At 61.8% G+C, this 18,613-nt stretch overlaps 1 protein-coding gene and 1 long non-coding RNA gene across 7 annotated transcripts; one reads left to right on the forward strand and one right to left on the reverse strand.

Annotated features, from left to right (window-relative positions):
- Window positions 1-3,691: 3,691 nt before the first annotated feature.
- ERF (ETS2 repressor factor) lies at window positions 3,692-11,105 on the reverse strand. 2 transcript variants are annotated; one of them, XM_051836506.3, is made up of 4 exons: window positions 10,937-11,105; window positions 6,452-6,686; window positions 5,957-6,072; window positions 3,692-5,845 (listed from the first exon to the last, which is right to left on the reverse strand). In XM_051836506.3, exons 1-4 carry the CDS (start codon window positions 10,956-10,958, stop codon window positions 4,566-4,568), a joined length of 1,653 nt encoding a protein of 550 aa, XP_051692466.1. In that variant the 5' UTR covers window positions 10,959-11,105; the 3' UTR covers window positions 3,692-4,565. The 2 variants fall into 2 exon arrangements, with proteins under 2 accessions (XP_051692466.1, XP_089174890.1); XM_089318764.1 differs by having other exon boundaries at window positions 11,063-11,080.
- Window positions 6,693-18,613, forward strand: LOC138846721 (uncharacterized). Of its 5 annotated transcripts, none has more exons than XR_011384265.2 (3): window positions 11,633-11,858; window positions 12,474-12,865; window positions 17,778-18,613. It is a non-coding gene; the product is annotated as an uncharacterized LOC138846721 (long non-coding RNA). The 5 variants fall into 5 exon arrangements; XR_011384267.2 differs by having other exon boundaries at window positions 12,565-12,865; XR_016224521.1 differs by lacking the exons at window positions 11,633-11,858; window positions 12,474-12,865 and adding an exon at window positions 6,693-9,655.

The raw sequence follows: 18,613 nt of genomic DNA on the forward strand, positions 1-18,613 counted from the left end.
GGGAGATGCAGTCCGCGCCGCGGTCACCGCCCTCAGCCCGCAAGGCTCGCGTGGCACGCCGGGAAATGGAGTCCACAGAGGGCCGAGCAGCCCCTAAAGATGACAGGTCGCGCTGCCCGTCGGGAAACGGAGTCCTGAATAATCCGGCGGCCGCCTGTGCCCACAGCGGACCCTAAAGGACTTTGGAAGAGTCAGAGACGCACACTCGGCCCACTGCGGCAACGACGAGCCCTTAAGTGGGCCTCAGAAACGCAGCCGCAGCCACTCCATCCCTGAGCGGTGTAGGCCTGATGCATGCCGGTAAATGGAGTCCAATCGTTCACTTTAGTCTATTGGCTCCTGGTGTCTACCGGCGCCAGATGCACGCTGGGAAACCGAGTCGGCGTCCATGAACGCGCAGCCCTCTGGCCGCGAGGCCAGCCGGGAAATGGAGTCGTCGCCACGCCCTCACCGCATTGCGGGTGTGAAGCGGGCGCCAAAGCACGCCGGGAAATGGAGTCCTAGGTGGGTTGCAAGTCCCCAGTGGATGCTGCAGTTCCGGAGACAGGCCAGGAAATGGAGTAGGTGTCGCGCTCCCCTTCCCAGGTACGCTAAGCCGCAGTTCCTGTCGGGAAATGTAGTCGACACCAAGGCATCAGTGCGGTTGCCACAGCGAGCCCGGGGGTCTTCTGGGAAATGGAGTTCAGCGCAGCCTCCCCAGGGCCTCAGCCCGAAGCCTGCTGGGAACTGGTCCAGACGGGATTCTGACCCTTTGTGGGGACCGACTGCAGAGGCTTGCCTGAAAGTGGAGTCCCCCGGTGGGGAGGCGAAATGAGTGGAGGCGAAAGGTTAAGGACGGCAGCACCCTGCGGAGACCGCAGAGTGTTCCAACACCCCCCCACACACGCCCCCAGGGCTCTCCTAAGAAAGCACCCGAGTCACAGGCCAGCCTTTCTCTGGCAATGTGGGTTGCGCTAGCAGGCCGAGCCGAGCGTAAAAAAGAAATCTAAATGTCTGTCTCGAACGGCCCGTTGTGTCTACGGTCCTGCGTCCTCGGCTTCCTCAATGACCGGATCCCGGAAGGCCCAAAACAAGGAAGCCGGCTGCCGGGAGCAGCCCAAGGGTTTGTACACTCATTGAATCGCTCCATCTTTCGAGTAATACCCGGAAGTAGAGCAGCCCCGAAGGACGCTGGGAAACAGAGTTCGTGCGTGTGGCTCGCCCCGCCTCGGAGGCGCTCGGAACCAGAACGAAAGCCCCGCGAGCCCCTCCCGCCCGCGTGAGGTGGTGGAAAATGGAGCGCCAAGCCCGCGTTTCCCTCTCTGGAACGCGAGAGAGGGCTTAGCCTCTGGGTCGGCTCGGGACTGCAGTTCCCGGCGGCCACAGAGCTTCGACGGAGGGTGGCGCTACAGTCCCGTCGCACCACATAGTCCAGGAGGCAAAGCGCAGACACACTTCCGCTCCCGTTGCAAAGCGGGTGTTTCTGGGAGTTGTAGTTCCCCAGCCCAGGGGTAGGTGCTGCCCTCTGACGGCAGCTGGGAGTTGAAAAGTCAGATTCGGAGTCAAGTCCCCAAAGGCCTTAGGGAATCCGACACGGGGATCAGCAAGGCTCAACCGAGGCCGCCAAGCGGGGCAGGAAGGCGGCGGTTACTTCCCCGCCAGAACCCGTGGGACATGCGCAGTGGGTCGCGCGTGGGCAACTCCCTGGAGGCTGAGAAGGTTCATCAGAGGGGTGTTCGAGGGGGTTCGAGGTGTCTAGAAGGGCGCTGTTGGTGACCAGAGGGGCTGTGGGAAGTCGGCAGAGATGCAGGGGGTTTGGATGGCCTGTCGCAGCTGAAAACCATTCCTGGGTTTTCATTCGAGGCCTGGGGAGACCGCCAACAGAGGAAATCTCCGAGTGGCCCCAAGTGCTGAGCGGGTGGCTGCTGGCATCTTTCGCGGTGCCGAGAGGCCACAGATGCAGGCAGGGGCTCTGGGATGGGATGCACTCATCTAAGAAGTGTCTCGAGAGATCCGTTAGGCATTGTCCACTTGAAAGCAAGGATATGGGAGGATACGGACGAGACCAGGGAGGTCTTGTTGCAGGGACATTCTGAGCCTGCTAATGAATTTCTGCGGGCAAGCAAAGACGCAGGGAGCTGCTGCGGGAGTTCTCAAGGCCAAAGCCACCTGCGACATCCCCCACAGCCAGAATCTGGGGCAAGAAGTCTGGCTGGGCGGTGGCGCGATGCGGGGAGCACTCACACGTCCACGTTAGATGTGGTTAGAGATGCTTTGAAAGCCTGAGGGCCGGGGGGCTCAGACTCCGTCCTCCCTCCCCGCAGTGACGCCATCCCCTTCTCCACCACCCCACCACCGACTCAGCTGCATCTGCGTTGCCAGGAGACATGCCTCATCCCACTTCCAGAAATAGCCCAGCGGCCCCCACCCCAGGGACTGTCTTACATCACCCAGGAGAGGGAGCAGTTGCCTGCGAGCCACCCCGGGAGCCCCGCTTTCCTGCCAGTACCCCAGCCTGGATCCTCTCTTCAGTGCCAACCCACATCATCGGGGACCACCCACCGGGGGCCTGGCATGAGCCGAGCACTGAGCAGCTGCCAGTCAGCGTGCCTTCCCCCTCTGGTGAAGCCAGTCCGACAGGCCCTGAGCCCTCTGTTCCCACTGCTCCTTGCAGCTGGCCTTGGGGGAAAACCCTTTCCCTCTCTAGGCCTCAGGCACCTCACCTGCACCGAGGGGCCGGGCCTGTCTAGTGCTCTTCCAGCCAGGAATGCGCGCGTCCCTTTCATCCCGACTCCAGCTCTCCAATCTGGACTTCAGACTTTATGAGCTCATCGCTCAGATCCTATGATCTCTAGACCCTGATCTGGATCCAGCCATCTTGTCTCTGGGGAGGAAAATTCAGTTCTTCAAAGAACCCGGGCTTTGGATCAGCCGCCTCTGAGTTGTGACTCAGCCTCAGGGCCCTGGGCAAGTCGTGAGCTTACACCACTGCCCGACTGGATCCTGAAGAAAACTAAACACAGCAGCTCTCAAGTTCTGGACGCGAGGCGAGTAATTTCTAAACTTTTTATTTGAAAAGGCAAACAGATCTTCCATCTGCTGGTTCACTCCCCCAAATACCTACTAGGCTGAAGCCAAGAGCCCTGACCTCGATCTGGTCTCCCAAGCGGTCACCCAACCATTGGAGCCATCAGAGGGACATGGGATAAGGGAGGCAGGTGTCTCCACATCGAAACTGCTGGCTGAGGCTGTGCACAGCACATCAGCCGGGGGCAGCTAGGACTGTAGCGCCAATCCCTTCCCAACGTGCTGGCTGGACCAGAGCGTCGCTGAATCCCACATTCCAACACACTGCAGGCCCCACCTCCAAAGCACACCCAGCTTAACTTAAAGACATGGGAAGGGCGCTGGAGGCAGCATGGCCTTGGCTGAGGGTCCAGGTAGCAAACCCAAGATAGTTCGGGCAGTATAGCAGGGACAGCGGGCCTGGGAGGGGCGGAAAGAGCTCCTGAAGACACGCATACAGTCACGGGGTGGAGGGCAGACATGTGACCAGGGCTGATGTGACACCCACCTATCAGACCACTTCCCCAGGCATTCCGATGAGGTTAGGTGCTCTGGCCACTGACCCAGGGGACGGCCTGGACCTGTCCAGCAACAAGCAAAGGCCACGAGCCTGCCACGGCAGCACCAAGTACTTGGCACAGATCAGTGCATCCAAAGGTCCAAAGTTTTATTGTTTTGAATACATTCTCCAGAAGTCCCCTACTCCCCCCCACCCCCAGTACAGAATAAGGCTTAGACCAGAGCTCCCCCCACCCCACCCAGGGGCCCCAGCTGGGAGGCAGAGGGGGCTTCCAGTTTGGTTTTGGGCAGCCCCTTCCCATCCCCCCACCCGCCTGCCCAGGGCCAGTCCTAGGAGCAGCTGGGGGTGAAGGGGTTGGACCAGTGCTGTGGTGGGGGCGGGACAAGGAGAGTAGGCACTTGAGACTTGTGGCCCATGGGGGTACCCCTCACCCTACTGTCCCCCCAGCCCTCCCCCACAGAATTTTTGGTTCATCATAAAACTGTCCCTCCCCTGCTGCAACACTGTGGGATATGAGAAACCCAGGCACTCACGGCCCCTGCAGGGGCCAGGAAAGCAGGGCTGGGGGCGGGGGGGGGAGGCAGAGGACAGCCCAGCTAGGGGACAGGTTCAAGAGGCAGAGAACAGGGAGGGAGGGAAACAAGGCTTTGATTTCCTAAACGATTGTAATAAAAAAGTTCCTGGGTGCCAAGGCCACACAGCCTCAGTTCAAACATCTGCTCCCCAGAATGGAGGTGGCCCCCCGACGACTCCCACCCCTCCCCCACCACCACTTTGCCTGGAACTCAGAAAACCCAGACACAAGGGACAGTCCCCAGCCCTGGGCACCCACCCACCCCACCGTTTAAAAAAAAAAAAAGTTTTATACAAAATGTGGAGGGGAAAGGGAGGAGGCAGGAAAACCAGACAGCTGCCCTCACCTCCAGGGCACGGGAGGGGCGGGGTTAAGGCAGCAAAAGCATTGCGGGGTGGGGGGACCTGGGTCCCCGGCCCACAGCCCTCAGGAATCTCGGGGTTCCAGGGAGAGCTGGGCCGTGGCACGCTGGAGGTCGGAGCTCACCCGCCTGGGAGTGAGGGGGCCCCCGGGCTCCCCCGGGCCTTCACCACGCACCTTCTTGTCCTCACCCTCATCCTCCAGGCCCCCAGCGGGGCCCCCGCCCCCCTCCAGCCGACAGTCCTCACTCCAGCGCCGCTTGAATCGCAGCTTGAGGGGCATGCACTGGGCCGCCCCGGGCGCCTCGCCGGGCTCCGGCTTGGGGGGCGCAGGCGGGGCGCGGGGCGTCTTGAACACCTCCCCATCTTCCTCATCCTCGTCGCTGATGTCAGTCACCTCCACCTCCTCCGACTCGCCTTCCGAGATGGGCTCCACCTTGATCTGCGGCGGCGGAGGGGCCAGCGCCCCCACCCCTTCGGCCAGCCCGCCGGCGCCGGCGCCTCCTCCACCGCTGCCCTTGTCGGCGCCCGCAGGAGCCTTTTCCCCAGCGGCCCGCTGCCGGCGTCCTAGTGGGGGTGGCTGGAGCTTAAACTTGAACGGGGAGGAGGAGGAGGAAGAGGAGGACGAGGCCGAGGAGGGGACCGGCGGGGTCTCCGGCGCCATGGGCGGCAGCGGGCACTTGTCGGGGCGCTGAGGCTGCGGCACCACGAGCCCGGGGTAGTGCAGGAAGGCGCGGGGGCTGAGGTGGTAGTTGTAGACGCTCTGGGTGTGTGCCTGCAGGTACCGTTTCATGTCCTCGGGGCTGAAGGAGAAGTGGGAGCCTCCCCCTGAGCCGCTGGGGCCCCCCCCGCCGCTGGGGTACATCGGGCTCAGCGTGGGCGAAGGTGTGTAGGCCAGGTGGGTGGGCGTCATGGGCAGAGCCGGGGAGAGCTGAGGGGGCAGCAGGGAGCCAGGCCCCGCCAGAGGCGACACAGGGAAGGGGCTGAGGGGCTCAGGGCCACCCCGGGGCCGGGGATAGACTCGGAAGACGCCAGGGTCGTGGGGCAGACGGGCCAGGGGGGGTCCTCGGAAGGCACCCAGCTCCGGAGGACCTGGTGGCCGGGCCCGGGGATCCTCGCCCAGTGGCTCCTCCAGCTCCGACGTGCCATCGCTGCAGTCACTGACGGAGCCGCGGCCCAGGCGGCGGGCCACCACAGCCGAGAAGAGGGAGGATGAGGACGAGGAGCAAGCTGGCGGCGAGCGGGGGTCCTCGGTGGGGGACAGCACCTCGGAGGGCGTCGAGGGAGGGAAGCGGAAGTGGCTGCCACCTGTCGGCACTGGAGGGGCGCTCTGGGGCACCGCACCCCCTGGCGAGAGAGGGGAAGAGCTGGTGTGAAGGCTCCTGGCCCAGCCTGGACACGCACAGAGACCCTCCGGCTCCCCAGTGCCCACCACCACCCCTGGCACTCGGCACTCACCAGCCAACCCCACGTCGATAAAAGGGTAATTAACCAGCACCAGTTTGTTGAAGTTGAACTTGTAGGTGAACCGTTTCCCCTTGGTCTTGTGTAGAATGCGCTTGTTGTAATAGTAGCTGCGGAAACACCATTGGGAAGGTGAGCCTGGATTGCACCCGCCCGAGGGCCCAGATGGGGCACCCTGACACCCAGCCACGTGCCGGGAGGCTGCTCGGCGAACCCTGAGAAACACGGGGCCGCCCAAGAGTGACCAAGTGCCTGCGAGGGATAGGGACACGCACTCCCCTCGGGTCTGGGCTCAGACCACAGGTTCCAACCCGTGACTGTGTTCTCACTGATGCCTCTGTGACCAACCGAGGAGCTCAGAGAAGGGCTAGGACTTGCCCAAGGTCACACGGCTGGCTAGGTGTTGGGAGAGTCAGGACTCAAACCCACAGTCTATTCCCCAGGGTGGGAGCTGTGCACACGGGCTCAGGGTCCCCAGCCCCTCCTCACCGCAGGGCCCGGCTCAGCTTGTCGTAATTCATCTGTGGCTTGCACTTGCGCACGCCCCAGAGCCGGGCCACCTCGTCCGGGTCCTTGATGACGAACTCCCCGTAGTCTCCCTGCCAGGCGATGACACCCTGGTACTCCTCCTTCCGCAGCAGCTCCAGGATGAAGTGCCACAGCTGGATCTGCCTCGAGCCAGGGGACGACTCCGGCTTGTAGGCCCAGTCCGGGAAGGCGAACCCTGGGGAGGGGAGGCAGGGAGTGTGGCCTGGGCTCAGGATGCCAAGGCTCGGGCTGCGGGTCCCTCCTCGGGAGCCATGTCCTGCCCCGCCCTCAACAGAGGGAAATCCTTGTCCCCTTAGCCAAGTCGAGACCTGAGCTGGAGGAGGACAGTGCGTGTCTGTCTGCGTGTGAAGGCGCTGGACGGGAGCTGGGAGGAGGGGAAGCCGGAGCCTGCTCCGGCGACACCGGGAGAAACAGGAAACCGTCGGCGGCGGGTCCCGGGGCCAGTGCCAGGGGGCCAGGCACCAAGCCAGGCCGACGGGCAGGGCTGCCAGTGGGGGAGGGGCAGGAAGGGGCACACGTGGCCAGGCAGTTGGGGCGCAGCCCCCCCCAAGCCCACCCCTACTCCCATTCAGACACAGCCGTACCTCCCCCCAGCTCCTACAGTCCCCACCTTAGGTGCATACACTGCTGTACCCCCAGGACCCACAGCGCTCTTACTCCCACCCCAGGACCTGAGCTTTTTTTTTTTTTTTCTTAAAAGGACCAGGAGGGGTGGGGTGGCTGCTTGACGATGAGGTCAGCGCTTGCACACACACAGAGGCTTCTGTCTTCCCTGGAGAGTGAAACCCAGACTGTCTGAGAGGCCCCCCAAGCCCTGGACCCTCTGAGCTGCACCGCCCTCCCCAGACCCAGCATCCAGGCCAATCCTGGCCGGAGGACGCCCGGCTCTGGCCCTGAGACGGACTGAGCAAGCACCGGTGGAGCTGGCGCCCTCTCCCCACGTCTGCCTTCCCCCTCTCAGCTCCGTCCCTGCCCACCTGCCTGCCCGCCCCCAGCATTAACCTTGGGTAGAGGTTGGTGGTGGGCTGGCTGGTCCCTGGAGGGGGTGGGCAGCCCAGGGTGGGGGGGTGGGGGCTGTGGTTGTTGTCATTTCCCAAACCCCCGGGTAATCAGGGGCCATCAATAATTCAGCACCAGGCAGCCGGTAATGGAGGGGTGGGAGGAGGGAAGGGGAGGAAAGGAAGACAGGGGGAGGCAGGGCAGGGGCCCTGGTGCCAGAGACACAAGGCCAAGGTGGGCGGCTACAGATGGGCGGAGCCCCAAGTCTCAGGCAGGCAGCAGGGGTCAGTCTCCCTCCCTAGGTCCTGGCTGAAGTGGGTACCGAGGCCTCGGGGCGATCCTGCAGAGTCTGGACTCCAACAGGGGCCCCACAGTTCCTGCTCCCACAGGGACCCTCCCCTCAAAACCCAGAGGCCCAGGTCCCAGCCCCTGACCCAGCATAGCCAGGGATGGCCAGTCCCACATTCCCCACCTAGTCCCTGCCCCGTTCAGGTATCCCAGCCTCAAACCAGCCCCTCGCTGTCCAGGGACCTGAGTCCAGCACCCGCAGCCCGGCGCCTTCTGCTGTGAGCAGTCCCCAACGACCCTCTGTGGGGACCCCGGCGTCCACGGCCCCATCCTTCTCTTGGGAATCTGGGGACTCACCCCATTATTTCACCCTGCAGGAGAACCCAGGCCTCCACAGGGTCTCTCTCAGGGCCCAGTGGCCACCAAGGAACACAGGTGACCATGCCACCAGCTCCACCTAACTTCACAGCCCCCCCCAAAAAGCTCCTGGTCCCTCTCAAGGCGCCAAGGTCCATACCACTCCCATCTCTACCCCAGTCTGGGCCTGGGCCCGGGCGGCGGACTGAAGCCCCGGAGACATCAGTTTGGGGGTGGGGGCTGTACTGACTTCCACCCTCCCCCCCCAAATTAAAGCCACCCTTCCCAGCCCACCAGCCCCAGCCTCCGTGTCCCGGTAACCAGGCAACGTGTGTGCAGCGACAGTCCTGGGAGCGGGGGAGCAGGAGGCTAAAAATAAACTTTGCAGAAGAGAGGGAGTGAGAGAGACTACATGCAACACAAAGAGAACTGGGAAAGGAGGTGGGGGGCTCTGCAAAGGCCTCAAGCTGCATTCTGGGAGCTGTCCCAGGCCCCCTTGTAAGCCCCCTTCCTGGAGCAAAGCCCCCCAAGGGCCCAAACACTGGCTGCCACCCCAAGCAGGGACCTCTCCCGGCTCCCAGGCCCACCCCACGACCAGCTTTCCTCATCGGACACAGCATACACGAGGGCCTGTTCCCAGCTTTGGGGCGGGGGGTGGGATGCAGGGGGGGTGACGTCAGGGTGTCTCAATGGGGCTCTGTTCCCCAGGCCTTGGAGCCAGGAGCCAGGCACGGGCCAGAGGAGCATGTGTAAGTGTGTTGTGTATGGGTCCACGTGCTTAAGGCAGGGAAACACGGGCCCCGCACGGAGGAAGCCTGGGGGTGCGGCCCTCGCAGCACGGGGGCCAAGAGAGAGAGCAGCTGCACTGACACTCGGGTTCAGGAAACTGCAAGACACGGCAAAGGAGGCGCAGCAGACAGGAAGGGCTGGGATGGCTGGGTCCCAGAAGGCACACCTGGTTCCCACAGAGGTGGGGCAGGGAGGCAGGGGAGCCCCAACTCCCGGGCGCTCACCCCACCACCACCACCACCTCACGTTGTCTACCCAAACTTTTCGAAAGGGACTATAGGGGTCGGAAGGGAGGGGTGCTGGTAGAGGAAGAACAAGCCGGCCTCCTGGGGGGGCCCCACCGCCTCCCCCACTCCAGGCAGCCCTCGATGGCGCCAGAGCCGGGAAGAAAACAGGAAGTGGGAAACAGCCGCGGCAGAGGAGAGGGGCCGGGATGGAGGATCGGATGCAGGGGCGAGCAGCGGCCGGCCAGCAGGCAGACGGAAACACGGCCATTCCAGGTCCCCGGCCACCCCCTTCACCCCCAGGCACAGTACCCACCCGCACACGGCTCGGACCCCAGACAGGGCTGGGGAGCAGCCCAGCCGGCCCCATCAGGCCAAGGCCCGCAGCAGGGCAGACAGACGAGGCGGGGTTGTCTGCGCGCCTCTGCCCCCTCCCCGGGCCAGGACAGGCTCCTGCTGCCCCCAGGGCCCAGCGGCCCCGGAGCCCGTGAGTATGTGGGACGCACGTGACTGACCCTACTGCACTCCGCACCCCTGCCCCACCCCAGCCCCCTGGCGCCGGAGCCCCGCTCCGAGCCCTTTAAGAGCCGCCCCCACCCCCCAAGCAGGGGGTGGGGTGGGGTGGGGTGGGGTGGGGTGGGTGGGCCGGTCGGGGCACACACCCGCACACAGGAGCCCAAGCCGCGGCCGCCGCCGGGGGACGGAGACAAGTTTGAACAGCGGCGCCCGGCCCCCTTCCCCCTCCCCCGTCCCCGCCCCGGGCCGGATTCCGACGGGGTAGACTGGCAGGGGGCGGCTAGGACCCCTCCCCCCGCGCGCTCCGGCGCAAAGTCCAGCCCGCGCGAGCCTGGGGGCGGCGGGGGATGGGAGGGGGGAAGTCCGAGCGGGAGGGGGGCTAATCCCGCTGCCCCCCGCCCGCCGGCCGAGGGGGGGAGGGGAACCTTGGCCCCTTAAGGAGGAGCAAGTTGGCGGGGAAGAGAGGGGCGGAGGGAAAAGACGGCCGGCTTAAAAAGAAGAGCTGGATCAGGGAGGGGGACCGGGGGAGCCTGTGCGTCCCCCCCTCCCAGTTTCCCCACCCTCCTCCAACCCAGGGCTCCGGAGGCGCGGGAGGAGGGTTCCCGTCTCCCCCCTGAGCCACCTTAAAGCCGCGCGTTCTAAGGTCGGAAACAAAAAGTTCCTTTTTCGAACGTTCAGGCTGCGCTTTGGAACTTTGCGACTCGGCGCGGGCGGGGGAGCGAGGAGCCGGCGGCGCCGGGCGGGGGAGGGGCGGCGCAGCCCGGACCCCGGGTCCCGGGCTCCCCGCTCACGCCCTGCGCCCGGAGGCCAGCCCGGGTCCTCCCCCCACGGCCCGCCGTGAAGGTCACGGGCCGGCCCGCGCGGCGCGGACCCGAGCATAGCGGGCCCCGTGGACACAGCCCCCCCCCACCCCGGCCCCCAGAGTGCAACGTGACACAGCGCCTGGGGGGGGTCCTGCCACCCCTGTGATCCTGGGAGTGGGAGAAAGCCCAGCCCGCGGGGTCCGGGCCGGCAGCGGGGAGCAGCGCCCGCAGCGCCCACACCACTGCGCCCGGAGCCGGGAATCGCGGGTCCCAAGCAGCACCCCCGGCTCGCGCCGTGAGAAGCAACAGGTCTCGAGTGCTTGGGGGGGTCCCCTAGAACTGGGGATCACTCAGGAGACCCTGGACCCCTTCAGCCGCCCCCCCAAAGTTTCTCTGCCCGGTTTCCCGGGGCAACAAGTCTCCCCCACACGTGCAGCCCCCGCCCCCACCTGTGTCCGCCGGGGTCTTCATGCTGGGGGGCCCGGGGCGAGGCGCCCCGACTCCGGGCCGCGGCTCCCGGCGCCCGCGCTGCCCCGTCCCGTCCCGCGCCCGTCGGGCCGCCCTTGCCGCCTCACCCGGCCTCGCCTCTCAGAGCCTCTCCCCTCCCCGCCGCCGCCTCCCGGGTTAATATCGCACTCCGGGGCCGGGACGCCCACGCCCCCCGGCCGGCGACGTCACCGCCGCGTCGCCATGGAGACGCTGCGCCCGCCCCCTCCCCGCGCACTCACACACACACGTTTGCCGGCGCGCAGCCACTGAGGACCGGCCGGCTCTGGGCTTAAAGGGGCCGCGCGGCGGGGGAGGGAGGAAGGGGGGGCAGGAGTGGGAGGGGGTCTTGGGGGTCATGACCCTTCTCGGAGGCTCCAAGTTTGCAGATAAATTAAGTCCTCAGCCCTCGGTACCTGCTGCCCTTCCTGTCCTCCTGCGCCCTGAGGGTTTGAGTTTTGGAAGCCTGGGGTAGGGGGTCCACAAACTTTGGTGGGGAGGTAGCAGAGACCCCCCACCCCACCCCCGGAAGGAGGCAGAATCTTTTTCTGCGGGAGAGTGAAATCAGGAGCTTAAAAGATGACCAAGATCGCAGCATTTTCCAGCCTGGCCTTACGCAGCTCCCCGCCTCCCCCCCCCCCCGCCCGCCCCAACCCGGAGCCTGAATGGGGGCAGCTGTCCAGGGGTGGGGTGGAATGGGTGGGAAGCATTTCCCAGCATCGGAAATGGGGAGGCGGCCGTGCCCTCCGCTCCTGCGGAGATGGGGTCTGGGACTTCCTGATAGCCCCAGTCCAGCTGGAGAGGAGGTGACCAGAGAGAACGCATTCGGGAGCCCGCCGCCCTCCCCAGCCTGCAGCTGTCCTGATCCCGCGGCTGGCGCCGGAGGTACCCCCACCTCCACCACTGGGGCAGAGGGTTCCGGGGGTGGGGGCCAGGATGCGAGGGGGCGACCAAAGTCTGAACAAATGTGCACTCAGGGGGCACTGGGGGTCGCCCGGCGAGAGGAAGACAGGGCTTAAGACCGAAGGCAGGAGCGTGGGGAAGTGTTAAGTCTTCGCTCGCTGCAGCAGCGGGGAGCGATGGATGGAGCCTGAAGCTCCGGGAAACAGGAAACAGGAGTGCAGAGCCGATGGAGGCAGGGCACAGGGCAAACAGCAGCGAAATTCACAGGCAGAGCTTAGAGACGAGGTCTCCAAAGAAGACCGAGATCCCAAAGAGGGGAGTCTGGCGTGGGGCGGGGGTGGGGCAGACAGACATGCCGCAGTGAGGGAAGCCTGCCCGCGGGGCTCTGGGTGCCGGGTTCCCGACCTCCTAGGGCCGCTCCCCACCAGTGCTTCAACAAAAGGCTCAGGCCTCCTCCTTGGGGAGAGCCTGGCCTCCGGGGACGCATCGCCCCGCTGGGGAATTATGTAACCTTGCCTACGGACAGTGCAGCTCCCCCGCGGATCCTGTAACCCTCTGGGAGCAGTGTGGTCCAGTAATCATCATCTTGGTTGTTAGAATCACAGCTCCCGAATTCTGACTGCTCGGGATGTGCCAGGACAGGCGCCAAGCACCCACCCTCCGAGGCATCTTCTCGTTTCATCCGCAGAAATCGCAGCGAGGGGATCACGATGGGTATATCCCCATTTACCCGCTAAGAAAGGGGCTGGAAGAGGAAAGATCAGCCCAGGGAGCCGGGAAGTGTTGGAAGGAGGATTCAAAGCCGGATGGATCCAGATCTAAAACACCACCCTTACTTTACCAGTAGGCTTTACCCTCCCCTTCTCTGACCCTCCCCCCCAAAAAAGGTGATAAATCAGTGACAGCCCCCACTGATGCCCACTTCCCACCAGAAAGAGAGACCCGGCTTGCAACTATAACTGCTGCATCCTGCCTGTGACATAGGGCAAGTGAGTTTTGAGCCTCAGTTTTCTAATCTGTAAAATGGGGATGTTAGTAGACCCTCTACCATGGAGTTATTGTGAGACTTCAGAGATGTAAAGTAAATGCACAGTCAAAACTGGTCATTGTTAGCAGAGTGACCTGTAAACCCCATGGACAACAGGAGCTAGCGTCTTACAGGCTCCGACTACAGAAGATAAACATGCACCCTGGCCTGGGGGGACAGTGTTGTGGCCAATCGGGGGTGTGCCACAGAAATGCAGACCCTTTTTGATAATCCACTTGCCTCCTGCGGCAGGGTTCAGGAGATGAACCCTCAGCCGTGACAGAGATGCTGATCCCCACCCTGCCAGGTCAAACACCCAGGTAGAGGGGCTGGCGCTGTGGCAGGGCGGGTACAGCTGCCACCTGCAGTGCCGGCATCCCATATGGGTGCGGGTTCGAGTCCTGGCTGATCCACTTCCGATCCAGCTCTCCGCTATGGCCTGGGAAAGCAGTGGAGGATGGCCCAGGTCCTTGGGCCCTGGACCCATGTGGGAGACTGGAGGAAGCTCCTGGCTCCTGGCTTCAGATTGGCACAGCTCCGGCTGCTGCAGCCAATTGGGGAGTAAAACAGTAGATGGAAGACCTCTCTCTTTCTCTGCCTCTCCTTCTCTCTGTGTAACTCTGGCTTTCAAATACATAAATAAAACTTAAAAAAAAAAAAAAAAACCCAGGTAGAGCAAATTTGTGATAGAAAGTAACCGTTGCCACTGGCCATTCCTAGAAGACAGACCTTCCAGCCAAGGCCAATCAGCACCTGTGAGCAAGGCACACTGCTCTGTCCCAGGTCACGGTGGAAGGCCAGCTTCCCAGGGTCCAGGCCACACCCACAGTGAGCAGTGTCACAGGCCACTGAGAAGCCCACTCTGTCCCACTCCCACGGACCTGGTAGTTCTTGTTCCAGTCTGCTGCCCTGACACAGATAACCTTGAGCCTGCTGTTGTCCCGGGAAGGCGTGGGCAGAAAAGCCGCATCTCCCAGATTGCCATCTCTCTCCTGGAAAGGAGACTCTGTGGGCAATAGTGGTATAAGCTGGGGTGGGAGCACCGGGGCTCGGCACACAGCGCCGGCTCCTGACCCCAGCTGTCTGCTAGTGCAGACCCTAGGAGGCTTCGGTGCTGGATCAAATACTTGGGTTACAGCCGCCCACGTGGGAGACCCGGATGGCAGTCTGACTTCCAGCTTCCGCCCCAGCCAGGGGCGAGTTTAAGCATTTAGGGAGTGAACTAGCAGAGAGAAGAAGCTCTCTCTCTATCTGTCTCCCTCTGTCTTTCAAACAAATAATAAAAGAAGAGGGGCAGGTGTTTGGCGTGGTGGTTAGGATGCCTGCATCCCGCATCAGGGTGTCTGGGTTCGAATCCTGGTTCTGGTCTGGATGAGCTTCCTGCTAATGCAAACTCTGGCAGACAGCAGGTCGTGGCTCAAGTACTCTGGTCCCTGCCAGCATGTGGGGGACGTAAATTGGGTTCTAGTCTCCTAGGTTCAGTCTCACCCAGCGCTAGGCATTTGGGGAGTGAGCCAACAGATGGAAGATCCTCTCTCTCTCTCTCTCTCACTCTCTCTCTCTCTCTTTCCAATCTCATGGGAGCTCCCAGCAGCCCTGTCTGGGCAACTCCACACTCAGCGGCACTACACTGCCCCCACTGCCACCACCCTGAGCTGGGGGCTCCTCACTGGCCTCCCCGATGCCACCACCCTACAGCTTCTTGTCCTCCTGCAGCCAGGGGACTCCAGAAATCACATCACAGCCCTTGGTGGCCCCAAACCCACGCCACATCCATGCAGAGGCCTAGAGGCCCCTCCCGAGGGTCCCCTTCGCCTCCCCTCCACCCCCTGGCCCCGGCTCAGCCCCTTGGCTATCTCTCTGCCTTGTGCCCATGCTGTTCCCACAGGAAGGCTCATCCCCAAGACATCTGCAGAGCCCTGGGCCTCATCTCCTGCAGGTTCTCACTCAAAAAACAACTTCCCAGTAAGACCCTGCTGTCTGCTCACTGTTTTGTTGCTGTCGTTTATTTATTTATTTGAAAGGCAGAGTCACAGAGAGAGAGAAAGAGAATCTTCCAAACGCTGGTTCACACCCCCAGATGGCTGTTATAGACAGTGTTGGGCCAAGCTGAAGCCAGGAGCTTGGAACTCCATCCAGGTCTCCCACATAGGTGGCAGCAGTCCAAGCACTTGGGCCATCACCTGCTGCCTTCCCAGGCACGTTAACAGGGAGCTGGACCGGAAGTGGAGCAGCCGGGACTCAAACTGGCCATATGGGATGCCCACCCGATGCACCACAATGCTAGCCCCTCACTCTTTTTTTTTTTTAATTAAAAAGCATATTTTGAGAAACAGACGAGAGCGAAAGAGCATGCACTTGTTTCTAAATGGCAGCCCCCTCTCTGCATCCCTGTCTCTTCGGTGCTCCTCTGACAAGTGCCACTGTGCTGCTCTGCTTGGTGGCTGCCATGGCGGAAAGAGGTTTCTGTTGCCTGCAGTATTCCCAGAGCCTGGCACAGCGCCTGACAATCTATAATGAATGAATAAGCCCCTCTTTGGACAGTGAACCCCCAGATACCCAACGTGGTACCAATAACTGTATCTCCATAAACACAAAGAACCCTTCAGGGACCGTTAGTGCCAACGCAACCCCCACCACACACAGGATGTGGACCCAGTACGTGGAGGAAACCCCCATAAAGGCTGTAATTGTCCCAATTGTCAGCTCCACGGACAGGGATGGGCTCTGTTTTCTGCTCTGCCTCATCACTGGTGCCTAGATCCGCGTCCATCACAGAACACATGCTGAGAGGGGTGTCCACATGGACGGTGACACAGTGTCCACACGGACGGTGGCGGGTCCTGAACAAGCAGTGTGGGGGCAGGCGTTTGGCCCCGAGGCTAAGATGCTTGCTCAATGGGCCCACATCCCAGATCAGAGGACCTGGCTGGAGGCTTGGCTGATGTGCGAGTGGACGTCCCGGGAGGCGGCAGACGGCGGCTCAAGTACTTGGCTCCCTGCCACCCACGTGGGAGATGTGGATTGAGTTCCTGGCTCCTGGCTTCAGGCTGACCCAGCCCTAAATGTTGTGGAAGATCTCTCTCTCTCTCTCTCTCTCTGCTTTTCAAATAACAAAAAAAAAAAAATATTTTTTTAAAAAACAGTATGAACTCCCATATAAGCAGTATGATCCTGGCAAACAGTGGGAGCGCCAGTGTAGACAGCTGTGGCCCTCACACCCATCATGAGCCCATGTAGACAGTTACGTGGCTCGAAGACAATTCCCTCATTCATGTGACCTGCCACAGAGGAAGTGTGGCTTTTTTTTTTTTTTTTGGACAGGCAGAGTGGACAGTGAGAGAGAGAGAGACAGAGAGAAAGGTCTTCCTTTGCCGTTGGTTCACCCTCCAATGGCCGCCGCGGCCGGCGCACCGCGCTGATCCGATGGCAGGAACCAGGTGCTTCTCCTGGTCTCCCATGGGGTGCAGGGCCCAAGCACCTGGGCCATCCTCCACTGCACTCCCTGGCCACAGCAGAGGGCTGGCCTGGAAGAGGGGCAACCGGGACAGAATCCGGCGCCCCGACCGGGACTAGAACCCGGTGTGCCGGCGCCGCAGGCGGAGGATTAGCCTAGTGAGCCGCGGCGCCGGCTCAGGAAGTGTGGCTTCTGTCACACGGCGTGAATTCCTCCACCAAACACCACCAAATCCCGTAACCTGGGGAACCCCACACAGAGTGGACAACCATAAACTAAGTCACTGGCGTGAGCAGTGTGATTCTTCACTCATCGTCACCGTGGACAATGCCCCCTGCCTGGGCGGGCCACCAACGGATGCAGATAGGCTGTGGGCATTGCAGACACACAGTAGGTGCGAGCAGTCCCAGGGTGGGCACATCCGTCTCGTTAAGGCATGGAGAAAGTAACTTTTCCCGGGGCCGGCGCTGTGGCACAGCCGGTGAGACTACTGCTTGTGATGCTGGGATCCCATACCCGAGCTGGAAAACACCGCTTTGAACCCCGGCTGCTCCGCTTCTAATCCAGTTCCTTGCTAATGCACCTCGGAAAACAGCAGAAGATGGCCCAAGTGGGGAACAGGTGGGAGACCCAGAGAGGGTTCCAGGCTCCTGGCATCGGCCTGGCCCAGCCCCATTTAGAACCATCGGATAGAAGATCTCTCTCCTCCCTCCCTCTCTTTCCTCCCTCCCTCTCTCTCTCTCTCTCTCTTTCTCTAACTCCAACTTTCAAATAAAGAAATAAATATTTCTTTTTTAATATCATTTCATCCTCACCTCAGCTTTGTGAAGCAGGTTCTCTGACCATCCCCACAGACCACAAAGCTTTCTGATGGGCTGAGAAATGTCCCACAGAGCAGCTGACTCCTGGAATTCTTCCAGAAGGTACCACCACCACCAGGGCGCACACAGAGTATGGACAAGGTTGCCAGTTAGCTGCTCACAACATGAGCTCTTCAGAGAGACAAACTCCCTCTGGATGACGGCCAACGTTTCTGAGAACTTATTCGGCTTGCACCGCTCTCATTATTTGACACCTGTCAACTTATGACATCTTCCTAACAAACCCGTGCCTGCCTGCCGTAGGGTTCTTTTATTATGCTTTGTTTTTCAAAAAGATCACCTATTTAATATATTTGAAAGACAGAAAGGAGAGAGACAGGCGCTGATCTTAACATCTGGTGGTTCACTCCCCAAACGCCTGCAGTAGTTGGGACTGGGCCAAGCTGATGCCAGGAGTCAGAAATTCAATCTGTGTCCCCCACGTGGGTGTCAGGGACCCGACAACTTGAAACATAGCCTGCTAGGGGAAGCGGGTGTCCCAGGCGCTGCCCCAACCGCTCTACCAAACGCCTGCTCCCAGTTTCTTCTTTCTACAGGCATGGAAATGGAGACGCAGAACGACTCCCCCAAAGTCACAGAGCTGGAGACACGCCCAAGGAGGAGGTGACCCTGGGCAGCCCCACTGAGCCTGCGCCATCCTCACCCCACCTGGCAACAGTGTTTCCACGAGCCGTGCTGATGGGATTCTCCAAGGGGCAGGTACAGCTCCGTGTGCCCACCTTTCCTCCATGCAGGAAATGGGCCTCGGACAGCGTGGAGTCTCATGGTTATCCTGCCCGCATGGCTGCACCACAGACGGAGTCGATCCTGAACTGAGAGCAGAGACAGCAGGGGGCGGGCACTTGCACAACGCGTTACCGTTACGACGCCACTTGGGATGCCCGCGTCCCACATCTGAACGCCTGAGTTGGAGTCCCTGCTCCGCTCCTGATTCCAGCTTCCTGCTGACGCACACGCAGGCAAGCAGAAGTTGATGGCTCCTGTGATTGGTTCCAAGTCACCCACAGGGGTACCTACACTGAGTTCCCAGCTCTGGCTTCAAGCCTGGCCTAACCCTGGTTGATGTGGGCATTTGAGGAGTGATCCAGTAAGTGGAAGTGCACCCTCTCTCTCTTACAAAACAGAAAGAGAGGGGGCTGGCATTGTGGAGTGGAAGACAGGCCTAAGGGCTCAAGTCCCTGCCACTCATGCAGGACACCCAGAGGAAGCTCCTGGCTCCCGGCTTCAGATCAGCGCAGCTCTGGCCGTTGCAGCCATCTGGGGAGTGAACAAGCGGATGGAAGACCTCTCTCTCTCTCTCTCTCTCTCTCTCTCTGCCTCTCCTCTCTGTGTAACTCTGACTTTCAAATAAATAAATAAATCTTTAAAAAAA

The sequence above is a fragment of the Oryctolagus cuniculus genome, chromosome 18 (genome assembly GCF_051225735.1).
Source record: "Oryctolagus cuniculus isolate XC-2025 breed Fujian yellow rabbit chromosome 18, ASM5122573v1, whole genome shotgun sequence".
NCBI lineage: Eukaryota > Metazoa > Chordata > Mammalia > Lagomorpha > Leporidae > Oryctolagus > Oryctolagus cuniculus.